This window comes from Egretta garzetta, unplaced genomic scaffold, assembly GCF_000687185.1.
Source record: "Egretta garzetta isolate BGI_Z169 unplaced genomic scaffold, ASM68718v1 scaffold259, whole genome shotgun sequence".
Lineage (NCBI taxonomy): Eukaryota > Metazoa > Chordata > Aves > Pelecaniformes > Ardeidae > Egretta > Egretta garzetta.
This window is the reverse complement of record NW_009260770.1, coordinates 3,000,185-3,027,344: the sequence shown is the minus strand read 5'-3', so window position 1 is coordinate 3,027,344 and position 27,160 is coordinate 3,000,185. Positions and strand designations below refer to the sequence as shown.

General features: G+C 40.1%; 1 protein-coding gene across 1 annotated transcript in view; it reads right to left on the bottom strand.

The window, feature by feature from the left end:
- PIEZO2 (piezo type mechanosensitive ion channel component 2) overlaps window positions 1-20,262 on the bottom strand; it is a 122,817-nt gene extending 102,555 nt beyond the window's left edge. The window contains exon 1 of the mRNA XM_035901617.1: window positions 20,054-20,262. Coding sequence (XP_035757510.1) covers window positions 20,054-20,262 — 209 coding nt within the window. The remainder of the gene's footprint in view (window positions 1-20,053) is intronic.
- Between the last annotated feature and the right edge of the window lie 6,898 nt (window positions 20,263-27,160).

The following is a 27,160-nucleotide window of genomic DNA, read 5'->3' as shown; positions in this document are numbered from 1 at the left end:
CATACAGAGCTCCACTGAATTCATAGCTATCATGAACAGAAAAGGAAAACATTCAGAAAGGCAATTGTTCTGGTCAATCAAATCATTAAGAAAAAAAGGAAGAAAAATTAATTCCATAATCAGTATTAATGTAGTTGCAGTATTAATATCAATGATATGAGATATTTTACTATTTCTGGAAAAACTGGGATCTCAATATTTCTATCAAGTAAGAAATTTATATTGAAAAAAACCACTTAAGAATAAGAAAATATCCCCAAGATTTTTAATTTAAGACAAGATGTTAGATGCTTTGTAGATGTGTTAGATGCTGAAACAAAACTAGTAGGAAGTCAAAATTAATCTGGTTCTTTCAGCGTAAAATATTTTGCAGAGTTCCAAAGAAAGTGCATAGAGTTACCAGTAGCATATGCTGGTACTCATTACAAACAGTTTTATTGACAAAGCTTTTTCTTCTACAATGCGTATGAAAGTTTTCAGTTTTTACAAGAAATAGATTTGAATCTAAGAGAAGTTTAAGGAGATCTATTTCTTGATAGAAAAAACCCCACCAAACTCTCGTTACTCTGAAAGAGTAAACCAAATACATTTGAAAAAAGTTTTTCTGCTGGGGACTTTAATCGTAAATAGTAAATGTCAAAAAGATTACTTCTAGTAAGATCCAACATGAAAGGGTGAATGAATACCAAGAATGATATTCAACAGAGATGCACTGCCTGAAATCTGCCTTTGGCTGCTATAGAGTGAAAAGAATATGAAAGAGGAGGCGTTATACCTGTTCGTTCACGGGGGGTTTGTGGCATGGGTATAATACTATTCAATGCCAGAACTAGAGCATTTTATTCAACAATTTATCAGCACTCACTTCTCATTCTGATTGTCAACATGAGCCAAAAGCTATAAACTTTAAGACTTCTAGAGCTTTTGGGTGGATCCAAGGTTGAAAAAGGAAAAAAAAAAAAAAAAAAGATCCTGCATACAAAATAAATTGTCGTAACTTAAAGGAGCTGACAGAGCTGTGTTTGGAGTTAACCCAGATTCAAACTTCCGTAGCATCCAAGCCCATCCAGGGCTGGTGTTACGGTTTGGCTTCATCTGACTGAAATTCACACTGGATTGTACTCTGTTCGTATTTCTGTCATCATAGGGGAACATCTTGTTTTGTCTGCTTGCCTCTCTGCCAACTGACTTGTAATTTTTGCCCGTCAGTGATCAGGGTTGTTGAATTCCTATTAGTTTCATCTTCTACCTCTATTTCAGAATACGTCTCTCCATCTTTGGTTCATTTTAAGCTTTTCTATGCAAGCACAGTATGAATCACCCTACTTTTGTTTCACAAACATATCAGAATCAGAGTGAAATCCAACTCTTACTGAAGTAAGAAGTCTTTCCATTGACAGTGAGTGATGAATATTTCCTACAGAAATGAGGGAAAGACTAGTTTCTGAAGGTCCTTAGACCCTTCTGCCAAGCAGACATGATTTTTGTATCACATATTCCATTCCTATAGTACCTAGCATTATGTACTATAACTATAAAGTCTCAAAATCTTGTGTGTTACTTTTATCTCCACTGACGAAACATTCCACATAATCCTACCAGTCAGGAGATCTTCTTATGTTTCAGTTAAATCCTCATTCTGTTAGTTTCATTTGCTTGCTTAAAATTATCCATACATTATACCATTGGACTAATTCTCCTCCCTTCTGGTGCTGCGTTCACCAAATACACCTAAGTTACAATGTACCTCTTCCCTCTCACTTGCCACCTGACCAGCCACGTCTTTATTTAACCCATGCCACTTAAATAATGAATCCAGAGGAACTGTTCCTCATTTCTGATTTCTCCTTGGGTTTTGAGACTTGAGAGTCACAAAGGTAAACACAGATTTCCCCATCTATCAAATTAAAAATGTACTGACATCCTGGGACTGCTCATTCTGCCTGTTCTGGCCTCCTATAAGGCTATGAGTTGCTATTCATCCAAAATTTGTGCTTCATCGTTATCTTCAATGAGAACTGCTGGTGCAGAACATTTTCAACAGACATAGAGACATCTTTCCTCATTCAAAGCTTTTAAAAACATGGGAATGACTCCCATAAAACATATAAACATTTACAGTAAGCAACATATATTAGGGTGTTATTCAGTTCTGCATACTTCATTCCACTCATGGCTGGATACAGAAGACAAAAAAACATGGAGCGACCATTTACTCATGGAAATACTCTGCTTTTCAAACAACTGCATATCATGTCAAAAACAACAGGAAGTTTACAAGATGTAACAGATTAATCTTTCCATTCTTGCAAAGAAGCAAAAATTGTATTTTTCAAAGTCCTCATCAGTATTCTGAAAAAATTATTTTATTAAAAAAAAGAAGTATGGTAGAAATAATTTGGAAAATTTTAGCAATTATAAAGGGCCAAGAGGAACTTGCATGTCTGACTGAGGAATGCTCTGAAACAACACAGTGAAAAACAGTTCTTAAAATAGAAGTTGTATCTGTTTGTCCAATTCCTACTCTATAAGCTTGTTTTCCCAGCAAATCTTCCTACTGAATCTGTGAATCATCCTTCTGGCAGATGCACTTTCATCGTTTGTGATTCCCTGACAAAGCTGTAAGCTGTGACCATGAAAAAAAAAAAACCCTACTTCTTCTATCATTCTAGCATTGAAAATTAGAAAAGCAATTTCATTTTTAACTGAAAAGAGAAAAACAAATTCCTTTTGCACCCACAGATATTTGACCTAAGGAGTTGCTGAAAAGCCACGTTTTATTACTGCATTAGGTATTTTGCTAAAACTTCTACAGCATGCATTATTTAATTATTACATTAATTATAGTATAAGAACTGGTGTTAGCAGTTAGTCATGGTATTGAATATGAACAAAAATGGTTACAAAGCAAAAAATGTAATATATGTCTCATATACAGAATTATCAAACACAGCAATTACAGATCTGTTAGGTCTGTGAATTTTGCCTCCATTAAAAATGAGGTGGAAAATTTTTCTTTGTAAAAATACATTTGTCAGTTCAGATGCTGTGTTTACTGATGTTTTAGGAGTTGATTTCAGACCAGGATTTGCCTCATAATTTCCAAGGCCAGGAAGGGAAGTAATAATTCTGACTTCCTGCACAACTAGGACATGCAATGATTCCTGTATTGAACAAACTTGTGGTTGAATTACAGTTTATAGTTTAGAAAGGCATCCAATCTTGATCTGAAATTATATCAAATCTTCTACTGCCTTATTATTTTCTACTGCATTTAGTTTCTATGATAGTTTTGTCTAGATGAGATTTCCAGTTGCTGCATCTTCCTACAACTCTGTGTACCACTTCACACACTACTTTCCACTACACAACAGAGGAAGAGTCATTTTCCTTTATCTTTGAGCTTCGCAATTTATAGCAACCTCATTCAATGATCCAGAACAAGCATCTACACTCCATCTCCACCGCACTGCACAGCCTTCCCCTCTTTGTACAGCCTAGGGGGTCACGCCTAGACACCACACAAGATATCAGAGTAGAAGCCTACATTTACATGTTTATACAAATACATTTAGGCTTCTTTGGACAGTTTAACATCAGTTAGGAACTGGGTAAAAACTGGTTTATTGCTACAGTATTAGACCTGTAATTTCTGGTCAGTGCAAAATCTTAATGCACTAATACACAAAACCAAGGGGAAAAAAAATTCAAGGACAGTTAAGCTTCCTTTTTTTTTTTTTCTCCCAAGTAATACCTGCCAGCTTGTCTTCCTAAGGAACTGTTTCATCTCTTTTGTCTTCCCAGCATTGAGTGGGCATGCTGGCCAGTTCCAAAAAACATCAGCAGAGGAGCACGAGATTAAAAAAAAAGTCACTAAATTCCTCCAAGCTACCTGAAAATGTCTGACTGGTAAGAGGAGGACATGGAGATGGAGATGGAAGTAGAGGTGGAGAAAGGAGAAAAGAGTCCCACTGTATGACAGGCTTTGGAGGCAGAGAGAGAAATACTGAATTAATGACTACCAATGTTCACCACAACTATTTGGAGATTTAGAAAATCCAATCTGAATGGAAGTGAACTGACTGTCCTAGGATTTTTCTTTAACGTGTCTGAACGAACTTGGGGTGAGCCTGTGCTGAAATTCTGACTGAGTTTAAGAACTGGGAACAAATATTGTATAAATAGTGTCACTTTAGTGACAGAAGCAATTGCCTTGCATACAGCACTTATGAATATGCATCAAAATGTATTCATATAACAAAAACATTCATGTTTTCTGCAGAAAGCCTCCAAGGTAATAACTTACAATGTTTTACAGATTCACCTCTGACTCACTAAGTGGAAGCAAAAAACATACAACATCTTTTCTCATGAGTCGAACTCAACTCCTGACAACGTGCAAACCACACATAAAAAATTCTTCAGTGCTTTCGATCAAAGAGGACGTGAAGTGATTCACAGTGGCAGGAAAATGCCTGTTATCATGTCCTATTGATTATATTTCCTCTGAAGGGTCTGAGAGTGCAACGGATTCTCAGTCTCAATTTGCACAACCTCAGCAGACGAATTACAAATGCTCATGAATTTGCACACTGCTTTGTTTTATTCTCATATGTTCTAGCCAGGTATCAATGTATGGTGACTGAAATTGTCTGGGTTTGCTTCACTGGCAAACACATAAAAGCTTAAAACTGCACGCAGATTTGTCAAATGTTTTTTGAAACACCACTTACTACAAATCATTCTGGTCAGAGATATAAGATTACGTCAGTAAAATAACTGCATATGTTAATACCATGACATAGCTTTGAATTCTCTTCATTCATCAAAGATAAGGAAAAGAAACGGAATTTCAGATACCCTAAGTATTAGTATAAGGCTGGAAATAAGAAAGAAAGGAAGCAAAAGTTCTAATAGACTCAATTTTCTGGTTTATATACTTAAACATTCTTTTTCAAGGTGATAGGGTCAAAAACCAGAGTGAAACCAGCTAACTGGGTGGAAAAGGGAAGAAAGGAAATCTGCACAGCTATTCCATGCAATGCTACATCTTTTGTTAGAAGCCAGAAGCTACTGTTTCCGTAGGATATAAAGACAGGATGTTTGAAATCCCAGACCAAATGTGATCGTGCTATCTTTTATCAAGGGAAGCAATAACAATGTGCATCTTCATTGAGAATTGTGCATTTGGTTTAATTAGAAAGAAAATATATCCATAACAGGAGGAACAATCTGGAGATTTTAGGCATGAGTGTAATGTGTGTTGTAATGCTTATCTCTTTTTAAAGACAACCATGCCAATTTCTTTAAGGTTACTAAATGAAGTTTTAGAGGCTGGGGGGGTGTTTAGGCGGCATTGATTTGGAAATTGCGAATCTTATATTGTAGCAGTACTAGACCACTGATTTTAATAGGTAATTACAACACTGAGAATACTTGCAAGTTACGGTCTCACTTCCACAGTTGCTTTGACAGTGGGCAACAGAAAGGTATGGAGATCTGCCATTATGGAAGAGTAATCCCTTTTTTACCTTTCTCACACATAACTGCTACTACAAGTATGTGTACTGCACCATAAGTCACATATACTGCAATATAAGCTCTATATTGTACCACAATACAAATATCAAGATGGACTTTGGGAAAGGAGAGGTCAAAATAAACTATGGTTTTAATAATGTACTTAGAACACTAAAACACTCAGGGTTTTGTGGAAAATTGTCAAATCACAGGTGTCACCTTATAATTTCCAAGATGGTTTTACAGCTATTTCAAGCCTTCCTCATCCAAATATTCCTGTTATTACATGTAGCATTTGCTCTTTATCCACAATAAGCTGGATGTACATTACAAATACTGGCTGATTTAAGCAGGAAAGATTATTTCACAGGACTTGCTTCCTGTTTCAGGAAAAGATTTACCATAGACTAATAAAATAAAATAAAACAATGATGCAAGTCTGCAACTCTTTGACATGGTAGCGGGCTGGAAATTAAAACCAGAACAGGGCAATGAAGATTACAGTTTGAAGAGATGTCTGCATCAAGCCACTTCAGGAGCTGTATTTCCTGACTTAGTATTTACGATTACAGGAATTTTTTGCTGGGGCCAGTACATATTGGATGGTTATTCACAGCAATAGCATCAGAAGCTTCCGCTGTGCTGGGTTGGATTTGGGGAATCCATCTTTGCAGAACTTCTGAATTTCTGTTGGATTTTATGAACTGTCTGAATCTTTATGTCATCTGGACATCTTCTGTTGCATACTTATTTCACTTTCCTCACATGGAAGGGGAGGGGAGTGGTGCCTACATGTCTGGGGTAGGAGACTATTGAGATTGACTGACAGCTGAATGGCTGAGCCCTAAATGGAGATGCTAAAAGTGGCCAAAAAAGAGAGGAAAATAAAAGAGAAAAAGAAGAGTAGAAAAAGAGGAGAGGTGAGAGCAGAAAAAGGAACACCAGGGTTTATTTACAGAAAGAGAAATTTAATAAGAGTGAGTGGAAGGGGGGGTGGTGCTAGAAATCTTTTCCTGGGGAAAAGAAGGCCGACATAAAGGGAGAAAAGGTAAAACTTCACGTTTCACAGGACAACCCCTGGAGATCAAGATTCATGAAGTACTTGAAATACTGAAAGGGCTATGTCCCAAACTGTAAGCATTGCTTGAAAAGTAAACCTTTTTTCAAAAATTAACTTAAAGGAGATGCATAGTCTTGCTGAATTGGAAAATGCCCTGGGGAGAAGAGGGGGAAAGGAGTGGGAAGAATTAAAAAATAAATTAGCAAACAGAAAATAGCATTTCTACACAGCCCTCCTGAAAGTCAGGAGTCCCCCATTCACTCAAGCCATCCTGTTGAGTTCTTTGTACTTGGATGGCAGAGCTATACACAAGTTATGATCCATAAAATTATATCCATAAATTCTCTTCCAAGGGAATCCTGTGAGCCACCCCACTCCCCCACACACACATCATTTGGCTAGATGCCCAAAGAAATACATTGGAAAGGACTCAGCCAGTCTCCTGGTACCTCTAAGACCATCCTTGCCTTCCAGAACATTATTCTCTAGGCTATAGGCTGGGAATTCAGACCACACTGGGGCTAATGCTCCAGGGTACGCTGAACTGACACAACATTTGTACAGAAATAGCAGAACACAGGGAGGAAAGAGGTGGGAAAGTTGGCTGAAATGCATTAAGCTTCCCAAAGAATTAGAGCTAAGATGAGCAGGAGGCATTTGGTTTTACATGGCTTTTTAAGGGAAAAAAAGAATGAATGGGAAAATTGGCATTTGTCTTTCCAAATCATGTTACTTGTAGGATTCCACAGAGAAAGAGCTGATCCTTCATGCCTTCTCAGCTCAGCAGGACAACCGTGTAGGCAGATACTGCAGACACAAACCTCAGTCCACAGCTGGACTAAAGTTATTAAATTTATCCATCTCGGAATGATAGAAGCTTTAAAAAGCATTGCAAGTATTTTTAGCACTTGAAAGCCCCAGACCCTGCTTTGGTTCAGACTTGGAGAATTCAGAACTGCCTAAGTGGAACTGTGCCATATTAACAATAACACAAAAATTTGATTGTTTGGGTTGAGAAGTATTATGATAAATTTCAGCTTAACAGTTAATAACTTTTTTGGAAATATCTGAAAATGTAGACTAAGACTGGAAGTGTTTTCTTTCAGCATGTTGCTATCACAACGCTATAATACAGGCATACACACAGTGAATATAGGCTTGGTGGGTAAGTAAATCATTCTAACTTTTGTTTTAATGTCATCATATTTCTATAGCTCTTTAGCAGATGTTTATGTACTTTTTTTTTTTTCCTACCAAGTCTTGGTTTCCATAGCTTCTATTGGATCAAAGCTTTTCTGGCAATGACAAAACCAGCCCTGGTATATCTCCCACCCTCTTCTGAACATCAGTGACTTTTCTTTTAAAGGAAAACTAATTTCAAATGCACATCTATTGCATGAGAAACCTCATGAAAAAATAAGTAATTTAAAACTTGTGTGCTAATATCATCCATATAATGAGGACAGAGAGAAATTATGAGCCATTAATCCAGGAAGCTGTAGAGCAGAAAGAATAGCTTTAAGGATTGTGAATTATAGAAAAGCTTGCAAAAACTGTAAATACAACACAAATCTTAATTCAGAGAGAACAAAATGACCATATAAGCAGCCGCAATAAAATAATTTTCCTCTCAAGTGAATTAACAACTTTAAAACAGGATGTTAAATAGTATCTGCTGTATAACCTGTTTTTTTTTAAAGTAACCAGATAATGGCATTTTCTCTGAGACTATGTGACTGGAAGCTGTTAAGGATTGGACATCCATTCAAAATGACCAAACTTCAGACATTCAAATACTTCATATATCTGAAATAAAGCAGCTGCCCTAAGGGAAATTTAAGTTTGAATATAAAGATTTGTGATATATATATATCTCTCGCATTCCATCCAATAAATGAGCTTTGTACTGACTTCCTATTCCGAAAGCTCATTGTATGCTTTCATTGCCTTAGAGGCAATAATTCCCCACTGTTATCACTAATAGTAGACGTGGGTCTATTAATCCCTTGTTTACTGAGAAAAAAAACCTATCTTCAAAAGCCTGGCACGAAGAAGATTTATTCTATCAGCGGGTTTCCTCTCTGGTTCCCCAGACTGTTTCATTACCCATGACACAGCTCAGCTGTGCTCTGAATTTCTGGTGAGCACTGATATTGATGTTGCTCTTTCCAGCACGCCAGTGAGCTAGAAAAGCAGCAATGTTGCTGTAGCCTTTGGGAACCTTTGCTGGGACTTCCAGAGGTGATCATCTGATGAAGAAACATGCAGAAGCAGTAGCTAGTGTATCTTTTCATCCCAATCAGACAGCTGAGCATCTGGCCGTAGAGGGCCGCCACGTACAATGGCAAGAAGGTGAAATGGGGATGAAACTGCAGAATGAATTGCATTAGGGCCCCTGCCTGATACCTTATCTAGAGCGTCTCATTCAACACGATCCTTCCTCGCCAGGGCCAGCAGCGTTGCTGCTTTGACAGCAGCAGCAGCCTGGCTCACATGTTAGGTAGATAGTTGTTTGTTCAGTCACTAAAATAAAACTACTGTAAATGCAACAGGGTTTGGGTTTGTTGGGTTTTTTTGTTTTTTTCCAAACAGTTTCAGCTACAACCCAGTATACTCAGGGAGCAACTCAGGGAGCACAGAGGCGGCAGGAGCTGAGGCAGTGCTGCTGGGAGGAGAGGATGGAGAAAGAAAAGCCACCCCAGCTGAAGAAGCTGGTTGGCACCAGGTGCCGTCTTTTGCCACCCACTCCCCTTCCTCACGTACACGCACGTTCCCTGCAACCGTACAGGGGAACAAAAAGCAACTTATACTGAACAGCACCGCCTGGGGAAGGATGCCATCCAAATCATGCCAACAAAATCAAAAAGGTTCAAAGTCTAGTTGCATACTCTACTCAGAGATGAAAGTAATGAGAAAACAGGTCCTGGTTTCTAAGGAGCCATGTAGAAAGCTGGAGAGGGAAAACCAAAAGCATGTTCAGAAACATCCATGGCCACAAAGGCCTCCCCTTGCCAGAGGGTGACCTTGGACACCTTAGCACACAGCAGGAGGCACAGCTTAACGACATCTTTCCTTGCCAATTAGTAACTGAGGTTATTGGTTTTTCAAAGTGAGTTGGCAGAGCTGCTGAAAGGAAAGGAGCCAACGGTCCCACCTCAGAAAATCTCACACAGGCAGAGCAGGGGATGTGAAGGGAGGACAGCCTGCTCCCAAAACTCAAACAGGTAGTGCAGCCCACAGACAGCTTTCTCGTCCTAAGCTCATGTGCTGGGAGAAGGACAGATGTGTTTACAGAGCTAGTCCACTGAGCATAAAGCTTCAGCAGAAATCATTTAGGAAAAGGAGACCTTGCTCAAATAACCCTGGTGACCATCAGCAACGTGCAACGTGACCAGGACATGCAAGTGACCCGTACGACAACTAGCCATGCAACTGCCTGCCAGCTGAAGAGATTTACTGTTACCTCTTAGAATAACAGATGCAGAAGAACAGAAAGCATTTTACAGTGTAGTTTCATACTCGTTTTAACTTTGAGGTAACTTGGTCTGTGATCTAGGAACCCAAGGACACAGACTGCAGCCAAAAATGTTGGGGTTTATTCCAAGCTCTGGCTATCTGGTGGGGGGGAGGGGGGGTGTCATGCAATTCATCTAACTTTTCTGTTAGGGAATTTTTCCACCTCTGAAAGGGAATGATGATACTTTTCAGTCACACTGGGACAGTCTGCTAGGTTCACTGATGCGTGCAGAGGATAAAGAGATTTTCCACTTACTCAGCTGGCAGTGAAATATATTGAAAAAAAAGCAAGAGTGATTGATATCTAAATTAAGAGATTCTGCAGTAGAAAACATGAGCAAAGAGGTACTCTTTTTTAGCAGAGAATGCACTAGGGCAGAAATGCAAGTTATGATTCCCATTTGTTTTTAAACAGAAAAAGAAAATAAAATAGCAAGATATGGGAAAGAAAATAATGGGATAACGAAAAATAAGGCTTGGGAAATGTGTGGAAAATGCCTAATTAACTAATTTAAAAAACAAAACTGTATAACAGCTGATTTAAAATCAGTTATAAACTGTACCTGACTGGCTCAGGTTTTACCAGTAAGTCCCCAACTTCTGCTAAATGAACACAAACAAGAGATTAAGCACATTCACTTGAGTGTTTAGAGAAACTGATGCGGACCGCCTCTCAGGCAGACAAGTACTAACTCCCCGGTGGGTGCTCGACTGAGGTTAGTCAGGGCCAGGTGACCCACCTGGTGGATGAGGGAGAGACTGTGGATGTTCTCTACCTGGACTTCAGCAAAGCCTTTGACACTGTCCCCCACAGAATTCTCCTAGAGAAGCTGGCGGCTCATGGCTTAGACAGGTATACTCTTAGCTGGGTAAAAAACTGGCTGGATGGCCGAGCCTAGAGAGTTGTGGTGAAGAGCTAAATCCAGTTGGCAGCAGGTCACAAGCGGTGTCCCCCAGGGAACAGTTCTAGGGCCAGTCTTGTTTAATATCTTCATCAATGACCTGGATGAGGGGATCGAGTGTGCCCTCAGTAAATTTGCAGATGACACCAAATTGGGCGTGAGTGTTGATCTGCTTGAGGGGAGGAGGGCTCTGCAGAGGGACCTGGACAGGTTGGATCGATGGGCTGAGGCCAACTGTATGAGCTTCAACAAGGCCAAGTGCCAGATCCTGCACTTGGTCACAACCCCATGCAGCGCTACAGGCTTGGGGAAGAGTGGCTGGGGGGGGGCGTCGCGGGGACAGAGACTGCGGGGGGCAGTGATCGTACCCCTGTACTTGGTGCTGGTGAACCTGTGTTCAGTTTTGGGCCCCTCACTACAAGAAAGATGCTGCGTTGCTGGAACATGTCCAGAGGAGAGCAACAAAGCTGGTGAGGGGTCTGGAGCACAAGTCATACGAGGAGCGGCTGAGGGAACTGGGGTCGTTTAGTCTGGAGAAGAAGAGTCTGAGGGGAGACCTTATCGCCCTCTACAACTACCTGAAAGGAGGCTGTAGTGAGGTGGATGCTGGTCTCTTCTCCCTGGTAACAGGCGATAGGACGAGGGGAAATGGTCTGAAGTTGCGCCAGTGCAGGTTTAGGTTAGCCATTAGGAAAAGATTTTTCACCAAAAGGGTTGTCAGGCTCTGGAATGGGCTGCCCAGGGAAGTGGTGGAGTCCCCATCCCTGGAGGTATTTAAAAGATGGGTAGACGTGGTTCTTAGGGACATGGTTTAGTGGTGGGATGGCAGGGTTAGGTTAGCGGTTGGACTTGATGATCTTAAAGGTCTTCTACAACCTAAACGATTCTATGGTTCTATTCTATCACTGCCTTTTGTACTACATCTGAGGAATGTGGGGTGATACATTTGTCGATGTTTATATATCGAGCTGAAAACACAAAGAGCTACATAAATGCTAAACATTTGTCTTCACAATTTCTGGGCATGCCAGAGTATGAAAATAAAGGCTGGCAAGCAGTCCTCAGGGAAACAGTAAAGACAAGCTTGTAATGCCAAGAGAAGTTTGCCAATTATAATCCACATCTCCTAATAACAAAAAGCAACAGCGATCTGAATCTGGTAGGAGGAGATGGGTTGATGTCTGTCCATCCCTGCTCTGTCCCTTTTTTTCAGACACTTGCTCAATGATCATAGCATGCAGATCTGTGTTCTTTAAACAACATGAAAATGAAAATTAAAGGGTCACTTCTTCAATGTCATCCTCTGCATGTCCAAAGAGGACAGCCTGTGATGGACAGGGAGTCTGTATTTAAGTGGGAATCAGATACAGATAAGCAGATGCACAGTGTGTATGGGGGAGTGGGGTGACCCAGCTCTTTCTGACCAGGAGCAGAGTTTCTGTTAGTGGGGAGGTGTGCTGGTACCACACCAGTCAGGTGGGTTAGTGGACGCAAAAGGCAGGAGGCTCTGTTACGAGGGCAGTTGCACACCCATTTCAAACTAGAATCACCAGGAAGTTTATCAGGATACATCAGCACTTGTAAAACCTTTGTCATTTCCCTCCATCCCTCTCATCCCAACATTTCAATGCCATCCCAAGAAAGAGGCACCTTCGGCTGTTCTTAACGGTAACGCATGGCTATCTGGAGGCAAAAGACAGCAAGGAAGTGGCAATTTGCCAAGATTATGTCACGCGATGGTGACCGATTTTTATGTTTGCAGCTCACGCTCAGTTTCCGGATACAGCGCGCACGCTGTTGGGAGCGCCAAGGCTCCCTCCCCTCTCCCCTCTAACGAGAACCACCTGTGGCCAGGCTGCCAGAGCGCTCACCCGTCACAGGCTCCCTGCTGCAGCGAAATACGGCTCGGAAACTGGTCCTTCCCACGTGCCGAAACCCATTGGTTTCAAAAGGTCTTAGCATGTGTCTCTGTTTGCATCCCTTTGGAGTCCAGGGGAAGATAGAGGGATGTAAATCACCTGTGGTGCAATGCCAGTAACACGAATAAAGTTGTGCCTGCTTCTGCCAAGGCTGAATTTGGCACCTTGCGTGGGAAGGCAGTTATGGTGAACGCCGACAGCTCCGCCGTGGGGATGGAGAGCCACCACCGCGCAGACTGCCGGGGGGCTGGGAAGGGCTGCTCTGCCAGAGAACTGCTGCAGTTTACTCACTAGTTCATCTGTTGCTTTTTTCAGAAAGTTTCAAACTTGCAGTAAATCCTGGCACAAAAAAGAATTTCCTGATTTTAAAGAACTGCAGTATGTAGCAAAAAGAGTATTAATAACCATGTAAAGACCAGCAAGGGCTACGAAGTCCCCCTAGTAAAGCTGAGTGAGTTTGCACCAACTTCCCTGTTGTCACCACTGGACTTCCACCAAAACCTGAGCTAACCATTTAAAATCAATATTGAGTACAACTCACCTATAAAGCGAGTGCAGCACAGACATTTATTACATGGCCACTGATGAGTGAATCTCCGAGGAATCCCTCTGAATAAGTGTTGAAAGAGGTGAATTCATTTTGGATGAATCTCCGAATGCCCGTGTGGCAAATGCTAAGCTGGAAATCTCACAAGAGTGAGTGGTTTTGTGATGTTTCCAAGGCTTTCTTGCTACAACTGACTGGGAACTCGACCACCGGTTCTCCTATCACATTTGGATATTCCAGACAGTGCTATCAGAATGGTTAAAAGTACAAAACTCAGAACAGTAAAAAATTATATTAATCTTTTTCAGTCTTGTAAAAAGTTCAATTTGTAATGAAAATCACTAAATTAATGTAATGAAGTTGACTGAGTAGGACTCTCTGTCAGTCATCGTGAGCAGTTTCTGATATAAACCACACCAGCTTGTTCCATTGAATTAAGACACTAAAAGGGAACTAAAGAATGTGCCAGGTTTGTTAAGAAGCAGTAGACCTTCCTCTTAGGAAGGAGAAACAAAGATGATGGAGTAGGTTAGAAGATGTACTACAAATTTTCCAGTATTCCTTGGTTCATCTATATTTTGAATTCTTCTGCCATGCTGTCATGAATTCTGGTAACTGTCTGCTCACCAGTCACAGCTATAGGTGTGAATCGTTTCGGACACCAGATACACATTATTAGGTAGTTAATAAAAAATTAAGACCGCACAGATTCTGATGGTTCAGCTGATAGCAAATGGACTGTTTACTGTGTAGTACAGAAACATTTCCTAGCGTAATGTTGAGAAACTCACTTTGTATGGTGCACAAAATCCTGGGAGAAAACATCTTCGGCAGAATCATGCAATTCAGAAGAACACTTAGAATGACAGAATCATAGAATAGCCCAGGTTGGAAAGGTCCTCAGAAGATCATCACGTCCAGCCTTTTATGGGAAAGGGAGCCCAGATGAGCCCACCTGCCCTGGGCTACCTCGTAGTTTAGAAAGAGATTATGATAACAGCAAGGATGATCACTGTCTTTTGTCAACGGGAGTATGAACTTGCATTTCTAAGTGGTTAACAGAATAATTCACTTCCTTTGCAAAATAATTTAAAAGAAGATAATGAAGCTGAAAATAAAGTTCTACAACAGCACATAGGCTAAAGCCTTCTAAGTAGAATTAACAGTCTCCTAAAATGTGGTACATTACACAGCTAACATGCAACTCAGCTGCAAAACTTCCGTAAGAATAAGGTCAATTAGCTAACTTCTCTTCCTCTGCAAGAGAGAAATCCTGGCTCTTAAACCTAATCTGGTCATCATGACAAACGTGGTGGCTACTCCATCATGGTTTGAAGCACCATCTGCGACTCCGAAGTGTGCTTTTGCTGATAGAGGGTGATGGAAACAGAAGAAGGGCAGTGCCTTTACATGGTGTGTATCCAGGGGTACCTGCCCTGGCAGTGGGTGCTGCAGTACCATGGTGGCAAGCGGCTTAAAAACATCAGGCAGAAGGCATGAAAGCTGTCACAGCCAAAGGGCAGCTCAGTATAGGATACATAAATAAACTTCAAATACTCTGTCTTGTCAAACGCTGGCATATGACCAGGTTACGAGGTAACTGAAAACCTCAGAAATTCACACAGGGGTAAGAATATTCTGGCTCTCAGAGGTGAGCCACCTTTGAGAGAGGTGCCAAAGCCAGTCTCTAGCAAGGACTAATGGTGGCTGCAGCTCAGGTGAAACATTTTGCCCAGTTCTTGGCTCCGGTGGAGCTACAAAAGCAGCAGATCAGTGCCTTGCCCTGCAGAGAGGCAAGACGCTTGCCAACAAGGTAATCGATCAGCTACATCTTGCTATTTTGGCAATATCTGCTCTCCTGCCGAGATTTTATTAGCACACTTAGCCTGTAATTTAGAAAAAAAAAAATTACATGTGGATATCCCACCCAGATCTGACAACTCCAGAAATATTTTTGAGACTGTGCTTAAGCATTTATTCATTTACTACCCTAGATAAACAGAGTATTTGGGCTACAAATTCTGAATGTAGATCAAAGCTTTCAGGGAAGTTGAAATGGAGGACTTTGGACTGGACCCAAATAGATCTGAAAACAAACTAGATATTCTGAATCTACCATCTGTAGCAAATATCAATATAACACTCCCTCCAAAAATAAGAGAGTCATTTAAGCAAGCTTATTACCAATCACTGTAAAAACTATTTTAAAAGTCCTGCTTAAGGAGATTTATAGGCATCTTTCAGATGATAATTTCCCATTGAAAAGACAGTCTTGGATTAGACTTCTCCACTCAGATTGCAACACAGCAATCAGTTGTGTAATTCCAAACTCCCATTCACTTAAAGATGTGAAATAACGCACCACTGTGAAGTGGGTGACACTCCCTGGACTCCTAGGTTTGCCTCACTTTTTAAGGGTGATGCCTTCCCATAGATGAAACCATTTGTATTTAAACTATTTTGAACATCACTTGCTTGAAAACTACAAGCAATACAAGACAGACCTAAAACTCTAAGGAAGCGCATAGGTTTCCATCAGATTACTGGATCTTTAAATGAATAAGCTTACAAGCACAGTTTTGGACAGGAATAACGTTACTGACTCAGGATAAACTTTATACTGCTCCACTGATCCTATTTATTCATGTTGGCAAGGCCTTATCATTGCCCAAATTACATCCTTTTGCCAAAATAAACAACATCAGGAAGAAAGGAGGCAGCAATCTGAAAAATGGCAAACATATTGCAGATTTTTTCAGGCTGTGGCACTGTGCACATAATTTCTAAAATAATTTTAGCTCATTGACTTGTTTTTGTTAACTCAGGTGAAAAGAATTTTATGGCAGAACTATGACATTTTCTGAAATTTGCTATAAAAGGATACTTCTTGCTATTGTTTTCCCATCTCTGTAAATAGCTTCCATGCCATACGGCTGCAAGTCAACACAGAAGATACCTATTTTAAACGAAGTTATAAATGAGTGTGGACATTTTATTTGGCAGAGATCAGTTGGTAATGAACCAGCATTAATTTATGCAACCAGGTAACTCCTAACTGAAGGGTAGATTCAGCCTTATTTATGCTGGTCCTTCTGCGCCATTTAGGACCACGCTTTCTGAGGCAGATAGGGCACTGCCTTGAATGACTGCCGCTCACTGCTCCACTGCGGGCTGGCCACCCCCAGGACAGCAGCTATACTTCAGGCTTTCCAGTACCCTATACATTTTTCAATCTGCAGATCCTAGTGCACACTGGATGGCATTTAAGTGGGTGTTTGTGTTCCTGCCACTTGGATCTGCACATTGTAGAACCAGAAAGTCTCAACAGTAGATCTGAGACATCGCAGGAGATCGGTGCCTTCATGTTTGCTAATAGCACTACAGCAAATACACAGGGCTTGGTTATCACAGTATCTTATCTTGGGGGGGAAGTACTTTGCTTGCAGAATGCTGTAAGGTTTCAGGGCAAAATATGTAAATTCACCAGATTTCAGACTATCCCTTTCATGAAAATGGCTTGCTTCTGTTTCAGTTCCCCTTCAGGTACGGATTAAGGTCTGTTTGTAATGGCACTAAAGTTACACATGCAAATACATGTACCAGCTGTATTTTTTTTTTTTTTTCATATAGGGAGTTTCAGGGCAAAATATTTAAATTCCCCAGATTTCAGACTATCCCTTTCAAGAAAGCTGCTTTCTTCTGGTGACACTGTTCAGTCACCTCTTACAATCACAAGTGCTGAATTTTGAGTTCAAATGTTCTTAAAAGGAAGGAGCAGCACAAGGATGAGGCAAGTCTTAGCTGAAAGATACTGTTAACTTGTAAACTTTCCAGCTTGTTTGGGTATAGTTTAACTTCATTTAGTCTGAAATCAATCGATACAGTGGCAAGCTGGATGCACTGCTATTCAGAGACAACAGATTTTTTATTGATCAGAAACAACCTGCACATTTCTTGTCAACTTGAGAACTCAAACTCAGAGACACCAATTTTAGCAGCTTTTTAAAATTAGGCTCTGCAGAGAGAAATCAGATCCACAAGATCTACAAGAGTAGGTCTCACATCTGCCCTTGCATCTGAGGAGGGCTTAAGCTGGGCATCGAGCCCTCAAAACTTTACAGAGAAATAAACGCCCTTCTTCCTTTTGTTTCAGCTGCCCTTCATATATGGATAAAAGTCTGTAACGGCACCAAAGTTAACACATGCAAATACATGTGCCTGTGGTATTTTTTTTCACGCAGTGAGTTTATTGCAACTAAGGAGAGTTCAGACAACTAAGTATGATAATGATCTGCTGTTCTCCTCTTGTAAAAAGACATTAAACAGCATATTCTGGGTGACAATAGCAGAGAAGAATTTGGGGAATCAGATTCTTCTCTCAGTATATAATTTACCCATGAAAGCCACCCGCTATGATTAATGGCAACTCTGCATATTTAGCTCTGCTTCAAACAAAGATGGTACATAAAACAGCAAGGTATCACATTTCTTCTAGGATGAAAAATGCTAAAATACTTCTTCTGCACCATTCCAGTACATGTCTTTCATTTTCTTCCTCTATCCACTGCTTACACACCACTCCTACTCCAATCATTAAAAATCACATTAGTGTCTTTTCCTCATGCTCAGATTTGCACTTCCAAGCACTGATAATACCTGTTTTGATGCTCTTCAAATACATCTCCCTGAAAGTAGATTGAAGTAAATCCACAGCAGAAAGAACTGCGACTAATGAAACAAGGAACATATATTTACTGCACCTTCTGTTGTCATCAGTGTTTTGTATATTCAAACATAATTTCCTATGTAATTTAGAACGAGTCCCTCACTTGAAATCATGTGTAAAAGGCAGAGTACCAAACAGTACCAGTTCAAGAGAAAGTCTTCGGTAAGACAACATCATTTTCTGCTTACAAAAAGGTCGGTACACACTCAAAGTCCAACACTGGGACTTTTTTTAATCTGAACTCTGAAGGTGCTTTTTTTTTTTTCTACAGCGAGGCAGAGGCAACTTACTTGCAATCAGACTTTTTCATTGCAAAAATTAGTGACTAAGTGGCACATTTGTATTTAATAAAATTTTATCATAAAATGTAGAATTACACTATTTACCAAAAAATAAGTTAATGCAGGAAATAAGTTTGAGACTAAATTAATTGAAAATTAAAGTACATTAAAAGTAATTGAAAATTAGTAATAAAAATATTTAAAAGAAAAAAAGGGCTTTTACAAATTATGCATATGAAGAGTTCCACATTTTCTAGCAAAATGTTATGAAACACATACTTTCCCTCCTTGAGAAAATGTTGCTGCTGTCTGGTGGTAAAACATTATGAGATTATACCCTCATAGCCAAACAGTTGAGAATTTTGAAGCCATGTTTTTTTTCTTTTCTTAATACACGGAGAGAGTAATGTAAAGGCTTTGGGAAAGTTGTGAGCGTTTTAGCTACTTAGTACTAGAAATCATCCATTCTCCTACTTTGACCTCTAGGTGGCACAAAAGAACCTAAACTAAGCAGATCTTTCCCAACTTTTCAGGTAATGTTAGGCCCTCCCAATCAGCATCCTCAAAGTTAGCAGTTCCAGCATCACAAAACACACATGTATTAACCTGCACTAAATAAAATGTCAAAACAAGTGTTAATGTACCAGCTACTTTAGCTAGGCAGCTCATTTTTTACTACTTTTAATGGTGCATCAAGATATAAATCATTAATTGATTCTCCTCAGTAAACCTAATATCCTTGCACCTTCAACTTACAATACTTAAAAGGAACAGTAGGCTTACCAAAAGTAAAGTTAAGGTTTACATTTAGTTTAATGTAAGGTTTACTACGACACTAAAAATACATACCAGAAAAACAATCTGCCTTCATAATCCAGCAGGAAAAAAAAGTAGCAATGAGTAAAATACATCCATTACTTCACCTTATATTAGATTGCAGTATAAAAGCATGTAAAAAAATTAAAGGTATAAATCACATCCAATCAATATTTACTGCAGCAGTAATTAGAAATGCTGCTTTTTGACTAAAGTGATGTAGCTATGATGGTATGAACATACAACTGGCATGTTCTGCATGACCACAGAGAATTTTCGTATTAACAGACTAGCATCAGGCACAGCAGGTGAAATACCCCAGCTGCCCTCAGTCTCTGCACACAAGGATGGCACCACACATGCATTTTGCCCCAGTTAAGACACTATGGCTTTAGACCTCAGAACATTTCTTTTTCTTTACCAAAAATATGCATTGTGTACACTGCCTTTGCCTCAACACTGCCACTGATTTCCCTTATCTCCTGTCTCAGCCAAATCATTCTCACATCTGAGGATCACTCTGAACAAAACAAAAATCACCTTCCCCTCCTAACCTGCCCTAGCTCTCTGTACACAATTGCCTGGACAGGACTTCTCCCTATCATCCAAACCCATTGAGTCTGAAATGCTTTGACTCTTCCAAGACTAAACACGAAGCTATGCATAAAATTTGGCAAAGCTTTATGGAAGACCACTTCCATCAAGATGTGATAACAAATCATTGCATCATATGCCCACAATTAAACAGGAAAGGATTTTCTCTCACCTGGCATAGAAATCTTTTGGTGGAACAACCTCCTGAAAGAACTGTAGCTGGTACAGATAAAGTCCAATCAAGTGGCCTGCACTGAATATCGCCATTAATACACACAGACAGCTGAATATCAGCGGATCAAATGCTTGGCAACAGGACCACCACGTGCACAGGCCCAAAAATACAAAGAAATACACAGCTGAGGTCAAAGATGGCACCATCATACCTGTGAAAATAAAAACATGGAGGGTTGGAAAGGTGTGGGAATATCAGCATTTTGTAAAACTTAAGCCTGTCAAGAAGTATATTAAAAAATTGAATCCAATTAATGTTTATGCCAATTATTAGAATTAGCTCTTAAGAGTATTAGCTTTGAGACTAGAAGAAAAGGATCCTTTTTGTTGTTGTTGTTTAATTTACTTGTGCCATACCTTAGCACTTAGTATACAACCACTCTCCAGACCTTCCTCCAAGACGACATCTTCTCTTTGTAAAGAAGTTTCGCAAAGCATGGAGAAACCAGAAACATAGCTGCAAGACCAGCCAACAGAGACACTGTACCTGATAGTGCCAGTATATTAGATTTTAAAATGAATTTTAAGTACAAGATGCTAAAATGACATGATGGATGAATGGTGAAAAGCCTTCTCATATAAAACTTGAGAGAGTATTAAAAATGAAAAAAACATGATGCGTATACTGAAACTAAAAGGTGTCTGGAGGATATTCAGTAAACATTTGATTTTTCTGAATTTTGAACTCATAGGCATTTGTAATTTGCATATGTAAAAGACTCTGCTGTCTTACATATGTATATTGGTTTTGCTCTTGCACATGTAGCAGAGTATTTCACTTGTGAAGGAGAACTGGTGCTCTGTGGATAGCCTGCAAAAATAAGTGAGGAAGCAGGAAAGATGTACATGTCTAACAGTGGAAACCAGGAGAAAATGACATAAGAGAGCTTACGTCCAGCATAGCAGTCTGGTGAACCTAACAGGGATGCCTGCCTCAATTTATCTTAAAGTTTTCACTAGTGCGTGTCTAAAAGCCATCCTCCTTCAGGACAGAGCTGCAGGCTCCCAGTGGCCCATGGCTCCGGTATGTCCACTGATGCTACAGGTGGGCTGGCCACTCCTGCAGGAGGACTTGCGCCTTGCCAAGTGCCGTGCCATGTTTTTGCGGGGGCAGCCTTCTTGGGGGGGTCAGTCCCTGATTGGACTGAGTCCAAGCACTGCCCAGACAGACTTGGGACATGCCCAAATGGTGCCCTGTGCATTTCCAGCCACCACTTTTACAGAGTGAAATCCTTGTACGGGGGAAGGAGAGAGGGAGGGTCTTGGGAGAGGGTGTCCAGGCTTCACGCTGGAATTTATTGGCAGAAATTGTCAAAAGATGGGGTGGCCACAACCATGTGATGCCAGGCAAAATATGTGTACTATAAGGACTCTTGTTCATGGTCATCTTGCCTGAGCTTCATCATCACATCCTTTCACACTGTACTTTAGACCAAGTCTCTAGACTAGGGTGCTTTGTCTCTGCTCCAGCGTATAACCTGCTGGTGTTTCCATAGGCTCACAGATTTAAAAGCATGACAGGACCACAGGGATCATCTATTCTGGCCACCTTCATGATGGAGGCTGTAAAACTTCACCCAGCAATTTCTGCCTCACGGCTGTAACTATTTCCTTTCTTCCTTCAAAGAGATACTCTGTCTTTATTTAAACACTTCAGGAGACAGAGAACACACTACTTCCATAAAAAAAGTTGTTTATTATGGCCAATAACTCTGGCTGTGAAAAATTCAAAATTTATTTCTGACCTGAAATTGCCTAGGTTTACCACTTAACTACTGGCTCATATTATAAGTTCTACTAGATGAGATGTCTGTTAAAAAAATGTGGGCACTTTGTACCTTTGTCAGTACTTTCAGGCTGCAGTCAAATCTCCTTTTTTTTTTCTTGGCACAGTAAGTAAATAAGTATATAACTAATTAAGCTCGAGGTTTCTCTCTGGAATACAGGCTTCCCAGACCTCTAGCCCTTTTTGTAACTCTCCTCTGAACACCTCCTGGCTCTCGGTGTGTGTTGGAGTCCTGCAGAGGAGCTGCCCAACACCACTCACAAGAAACTGCCCCTGCCACTGCTGCGTGATCCTTCTGCTTCATCCTCCCTGGGTGATGTTCAGCATGAAACTTCAGAATGGCACCAAAACCATGCTTATTTGCCTATACTTATCACAGTTTTGGTTTGGGTTTTTTTATGGCATCTCTCTTTCCTGATGTCAGGCACCATGGTGATCCACATAACCTATTTTTTCCCCCTTTTTTAGAGTTGTTATTTTGCATGTGGCTACATGTAAGGCTGTCGATAATCTTACCTTACTGAAAGAGCCTGTCTTACTAAAAGAGCCACACCTGACCAGTCCTTGTCATTCAATACGAAACATTTTTTGTACTACTGCTTCACACTTCATACACTAGTATACTTATATATTAAGTATACACTTATACTTCCTATGTAAGGACTCCATTCAAAAATGTGAGTAGGCAGATAAATGCTAATTTACAATTGCATGATCCAATTTTAAATTCATTCATTACAACCTACAGTGATTTTGTGCACTTCCATTCTGTCTGTAGCTGATTATGTGGTATTAAATCAAATGCCTTATAAAAGGTTGGTTATATCATATCAAACCAGCTACTGTTACCAACCAACATAAAAGTCACATCAAAAACCAACATGAAGCCTGCTTATCACTCTTTTTACACACTGCATAGTCGACCTATTATTCTTTTATTTTGCTTTTTTTTTTTTTTTTTTTTTCTTTTAAAGGCTGTGTGAATCCAGTCCCTTTTTACACTTGGAAGTGATGGAACCAAATCTATGAATTCACATTACAGCCACTTACATGCAACCGTTCCCCATTTGGTTATAACAGTAGCTGTAAAAGTCATATATGGAATGATAGGGCCACACAGTATTAGTACAAAAAATTAAGCAACTCAGCATATTCCAATTCCTGCCAAAAAGTAAATTTAAATAAAATCAGCAGCGATTTCTTTTCCCTTAAAAATTTCCATTGTTATTCCCGCAGGTGCCAAAGCGCTGAAAACTCATTTGTTAAATGTATAATCCAATGGGCTCTGGAGGAAATTTTTCAAACACACCAACCTGCTGTAAAATTGTAAAAATAACTTTTCCAGTGGTGATTATCATGTTGCCAATAAACTCCCTCAGTTTGGATGCTAGGAAGGCGATTCTACGCAGCAGTTTTAATTTCATGGTTTCCTCAAATTCTGCTTCACCACAGTCTTCGTCATCCAGATCTTCTTCATACATCAAAGCATCATCTGGCTCTAACTTTTCTCTTACAGCCTAAAGGAGAAGGGGGGAAAGAACAAGAGAATGCAAAAGAGAGAGAGACACACACAAAGGAATTTGAAATTAAAAACCATGCATGTATTATTTAACAGTGAAGTCGCCTTATAATCTTTGGCTATGTGCAAGCAACAAGAGAGTTACAGAAGATGTACTAAAGCTAGAGTTGTACATTGATGGCTCCCACTTCAGATCTGTCTCAAGAAAAAACAATGTTAAGGGTTGTCTCTGAGAAAGACTGCAGTCCTCCTACATGTGCACAACAGGCTGTTTCTTCATATTTATATTAAATCTGATTTGCTTTGCTCAGCATTCTTTCCATCTTGCTATTATCTGTTAAACTCCTCTTCAGCTCAGTGGCTTTGGGTATAAGCTCCAGCCACTAAGGACAAGTGCCTTCCTGGTTGATGTTCCTCAACAAACCTCACTATTCAAACCCTCCCCCATTAACCGTTTCTTGGACTTTAAATGCAAAACCTAGAATGTGGCGAGTATGAGTGAACTGAGACAGGGCAACAAGGCCTGAAATAGATGGACAGATAGCTCACTGGTGACTGAAGGGCAGTTTGGGAGAGAAAAAATACACAAAGCAGAGGCTCAGGGAGAGAATGAGAAATGGTGAGGTTGGCTGATGGTGAAAGAAAAAGAGAAAAAGTGAGCAAGAGAGAAGTAGTGAAAGCTTGAGTGATCTGCAACAATTTAGCAGAGGAAATGAGACCAGTGGCTTAGAACTACACAATGGAAAAAAGGAAAAGAAGGAAATGTGAAAAGGCCCCTCATACTTGAGCAGTTTGTTAGGTTTTGGCAGTGGCCTTCACCATCAAGTCTCCATCGTATCTTGGAGACCAGAAGACATACACAGCTATTGAGTGATGCAGACTAAATCATCAACCCACAGTGAGAATCTGCAGGATTAGCAGGAGGCCCACCCAGAGATACAATTTATGGAAAAATTAGTCATTCACAGACACGTAGGGGCATATTTAAAAAAAAAAAAAAATAGTTTTCAGCCAGGTTCTCACTTGGTGTAATAAGGCATAGCTTCTTTGGCACTAATCTGAACTTGTATTAGCTAACATTTTGGCCAAGCAGTATCTCTGTGTGTGAAAGTGAGACTATTAGTATTTTTCATCAGAATAGCAGTTTTATGTTTATTGGTGACCTTTATATTTATTGGTGACGTTTGGCAGCAAAAAATTCCACACTGACAGATAAGATTGCAGTAAGAACAGCTGAACTCTCAGCCTACTTAACCAAATTCTTCAGTACCGTTTCGTTACGTGGATTCCCAAAGGGAACAAAATTCCCTGTGGGCTCCTTCATTTCACCTCTAAGCTTGGTGCCAACTTTCTCCTCTTACTTGGGAGCATTAACAATGTTGTGAATGCCCAGAAAAAGCCTGGTTATTCTCATGAGTATGTATTTTACAGACAATGAAATATGTATTAGATACAGTAGGGCTGATCTGGGAAATCCACCTCTCTCTTGGACATATCTGGCTATTTCACTAGCTATACATATTATAAATGGAGTATACTAGCATTTCAGTTGCTTTGCTGTTGTCACTGTTCACTTACAGAACTCTCAATGTATGCATTACCAGATCCTGATATAAAATAATGGAGAGGAGACGGCAGCCCAAACGTGCTGTCACCTCATTTCGGGCCATGCTGCACAAAGAGGCATTCTGTCTGTTCAGCACCCCTGCTCATATCTGAGCTCCTACCTAAACAGGAGCTACTTAAATATTCAGGAAAACGCTGACAGCAGGCTGAATGATACATTATGCTCTACCTTCTGCCACAGCTGTTTCAGCAAGGAAGCCATACAAAGGGCAAAAGCTATGATCGTTCTGCCTGTGCTGTAATTACTCGATGGACCTGCTTCTCACCTAGACCTTTTGGACCCAACCCTGCTCTGTGCCTTGAGCTTAATATGACCAGCAAACAGTGAAACCTTCAATAGTGTTCATATCCCAAGCAAAAGAGAATGAGGGAGACTGCTGGACATTTAAAGCTTATGAAATGGCACGCATGCCTGTGTGAAGGAGACCCTTGTTTCATCAGCTAGTGCTTTCAATTTGCTGAAAACAATATGCATTAAAATGTGGAATTACTTATAAAAATGTATAGGAATAATTTCAATATAAATAAATTATTCCACAGGAGACTGTCAGGATTCATATCTCTATAAATACCACGAATCTACATTGAACGTGAAGACAGGATTCATACACTTATTACAGCTTAAGCTGAATGGGAGTTCTGTCTAAATCGCTGAGACAGCACTTAATTGTACATATGCAGGAACAGGAAATAAAGTCCGAAGAGTCACAAAAGAAAATAATAAAATGTTATCCATGCAGCAGCAGAAAAGGTTCCTGACGGAAAAATTAACAAAATGAAAATATTTTTCAGTACAAATTGGAGGAAAATACACAATACCTTCAAACAACAACAAGGACACAGTAGTTAGAAAACCACGTAAAACCAGCCCAATGAAAGGTGGGACTTGATATCCTTTTCTGTCTCTTCCCCCTACCAGCCTCCCTCACTTCAGGTGCCAAATGCCCAATTTCAGACCTTGATCTCCTCAAAATGGGTATTTGGATTTTCCTATCATGATAACTAGGACCATAATTTTTAACTTGACCAGGCTAATAACTCTTGCTTCATTGATCTGAAGGACCTTCAGGCTATATTTTGTCTTAAGAGAGTTCAGGATTGGTAATCTAGTACTGACACGTATGACACAGCACTCCCAGGGAGAAGCACTAGCGCAGAGGATATTTCACTGGACCAGGATACAGCCGAGAAGGAAATGATGGTCCAAAATTTTCATGAACTGAGCCTTACACATTTTAAGCATAGCTAAAAGCTTGCAAGTTCATGAGTTGCCACAGAAGTTGAATCTCCTCATATTTCCACTTTTATTTAGATATGAAAATATGAATTCCAAGTTCTACGAAAAAAGTTAAGACCTCACAAACACTGAGAAGAAATGCAGAACAACCTACTTCTGGTGTCGCTGAGGTCATCGGCTGTTGGAAAGACAACTTCCGCTTCTGAACCTCAGCAAATACCAAACTGATTTCCCAAGCTTTCCTTCTAAAACTACAAATCTCTGTTTGGAGTTGGGGTTCTTCAACTACTCTCCTCAGCTTAAGACAAGCTAACAAATGGGAAAACGTGATCACCAGAAACAACCATAATCTGCAGTTCCAGAAGCTTTTCCAGAACAGATGCATACTGTTCTGCAACTTCTCAGCACAGCCTGAATTATCAACGATACAGCTATGCAAGGATTGCCTGGTTTCAGAGACCAGGGCTTTGCACCAGCATGCTCCCTGGAAGAGGTGGGTTGGCTGCTGCATCCCTCTCTTCCTTATCTGTAAGTGCTTTTAAGGATGATAACTGAGTCCTTAGCCTTATTCTGTCTACCTCCCAGTGGTGTCATTCATGACCCATTCAATGACTATTTCAGTGAAAATACTATGACAGCTAAACAACTATATGTTTGATTTCTTTTTTATACAAACATATCTGTTTGTAGAGTTCAGTATTCAAGGTGAAGTCAAGTAGCTGAAAGACTATGCTCCAGTGTATGTCCTAAAAGACAAATTTTGGATTCCTCCACTCTCACATTCACTGCCCGCCAACTGGATTAGCTGGGACAGCTTTCCAGTTTCTCACACTGAGCACTTCAAATTGCTAAAGGCAGGCAAACAGTGAACAGTTTT